This window comes from Brassica oleracea, chromosome C6, assembly GCF_000695525.1.
Source record: "Brassica oleracea var. oleracea cultivar TO1000 chromosome C6, BOL, whole genome shotgun sequence".
NCBI lineage: Eukaryota > Viridiplantae > Streptophyta > Magnoliopsida > Brassicales > Brassicaceae > Brassica > Brassica oleracea.
This window is the reverse complement of record NC_027753.1, coordinates 29824265-29825477: the sequence shown is the minus strand read 5'-3', so window position 1 is coordinate 29825477 and position 1213 is coordinate 29824265. Positions and strand designations below refer to the sequence as shown.

Genomic DNA, 1213 nt, shown 5'->3' with positions numbered 1-1213 from the left:
TTCTGGTGTGAATTCGAAAGTGAAATGATAGGTTATAAATGCAAAGTAAACCACCATTAAATTGTGCCTAACTGCTTATTTCGGGGTAAAGCTTCATTAAATTGTTTGTAGCTGTAATGATAGGACAGTTTCCTACTAGGATTCAATAGATTTGCGTAAATAATCCCTTATTTAGTCGCCTCCCTTTGCTAGTTGAGTAAAACAGAGTCTTCTTCCTAAATGGCAAATTCCACAAGTTTTGTTAACCTTTTAGGCAGCCAAGGGGTAGTTGACCTTGACTCATCGGAACCTCTTGGCTTTAGCAGCCAATGTTCCGATGAGTCTACTGTCAAAGAGAGGAGAAAATGGTCACCGAAGGAGGATATAATCCTCATTGGTGCTTGGCTCAACACCAGCAAAGACCCAATAGTCAGTAATGAATAAAAAGCTGGTGCGTTCTGGAAGAGGATTGTAGAGTACTACAACTCCAGTCCTCTACTGGTTGGGACAATCCCAAGAGAACTTGGGCAATGCAAGCAAAGATGGGTTAGAATCAATGATTTGGTGTGTAAGTTTTCTGGCTGCTACGAGATGGCACTGAAGGAGCAGAGAAGCGGGCAAAATGACAACGATGTGATGAAGGCTGCCTTGGATATCTTCTACAATGACAAGGGCATTAAGTTCAACTTGGAACATGCGTGGAGGGAGCTTAGGCATGATGTGAAATGGTGCTCCACCTATCTCGAGAAGAACAGTGGTAAGGACAAGCGCAAAACAGTTGATTCTGATGCTCAAGGGTCAGTGACAGAGCCACAAGAGAGACCCATAGGAGTTAAGGCAGCTAAGGCTGCTGGAAAGAGGAAGAAAATTGGAAAAGAAGAAGAATTAGGACAACTAAAAGAAATGATGGAGACCAAAAAGCAAATCTCAAATCAGAGTTTGCTTGCAAGTTTGGTTGCAAAGACCGAGCCACTCTCTGAGATGGAATTAGCTCTGAAAATGAAATTAATATCTGAGATGTTGTGATAATATATGGTTTTTTTAACGCTAACTTTAGTGATGTTTACTTATCTTTTTACTTTGCTTACAAATCTCATTTTCCCTGTTTCAGGTGAAGTACAAGACCATGTGAGTACTGAAGACAAAAGCTGATGTATTTTGGTTTGTTTCTTTGTGCTTTGTTTGTTTCTACTACTGTTTTCATGTGAACCAAGTCACGGGTACTCTGTTGCCC

The 1213-nt window shown here is 40.8% G+C and overlaps 1 protein-coding gene across 1 annotated transcript; it reads left to right on the top strand.

Moving 5' to 3' along the window:
* Positions 1-570: 570 nt before the first annotated feature.
* Positions 571-1005, top strand: LOC106297963 (glutathione S-transferase T2-like). The gene has a single exon (XM_013734083.1). The coding sequence runs from the start codon at positions 571-573 to the stop codon at positions 1003-1005; it is 435 nt and encodes a 144-aa protein (XP_013589537.1).
* Positions 1006-1213: the final 208 nt, after the last annotated feature.

What these genes read in the sequence shown, in the direction of transcription:
- LOC106297963 (XM_013734083.1), top strand. Translation starts at nt 571, where the DNA reads ATGGCACTGAAGGAGCAGAGAAGCGGGCAAAATGACAACGATGTGATG.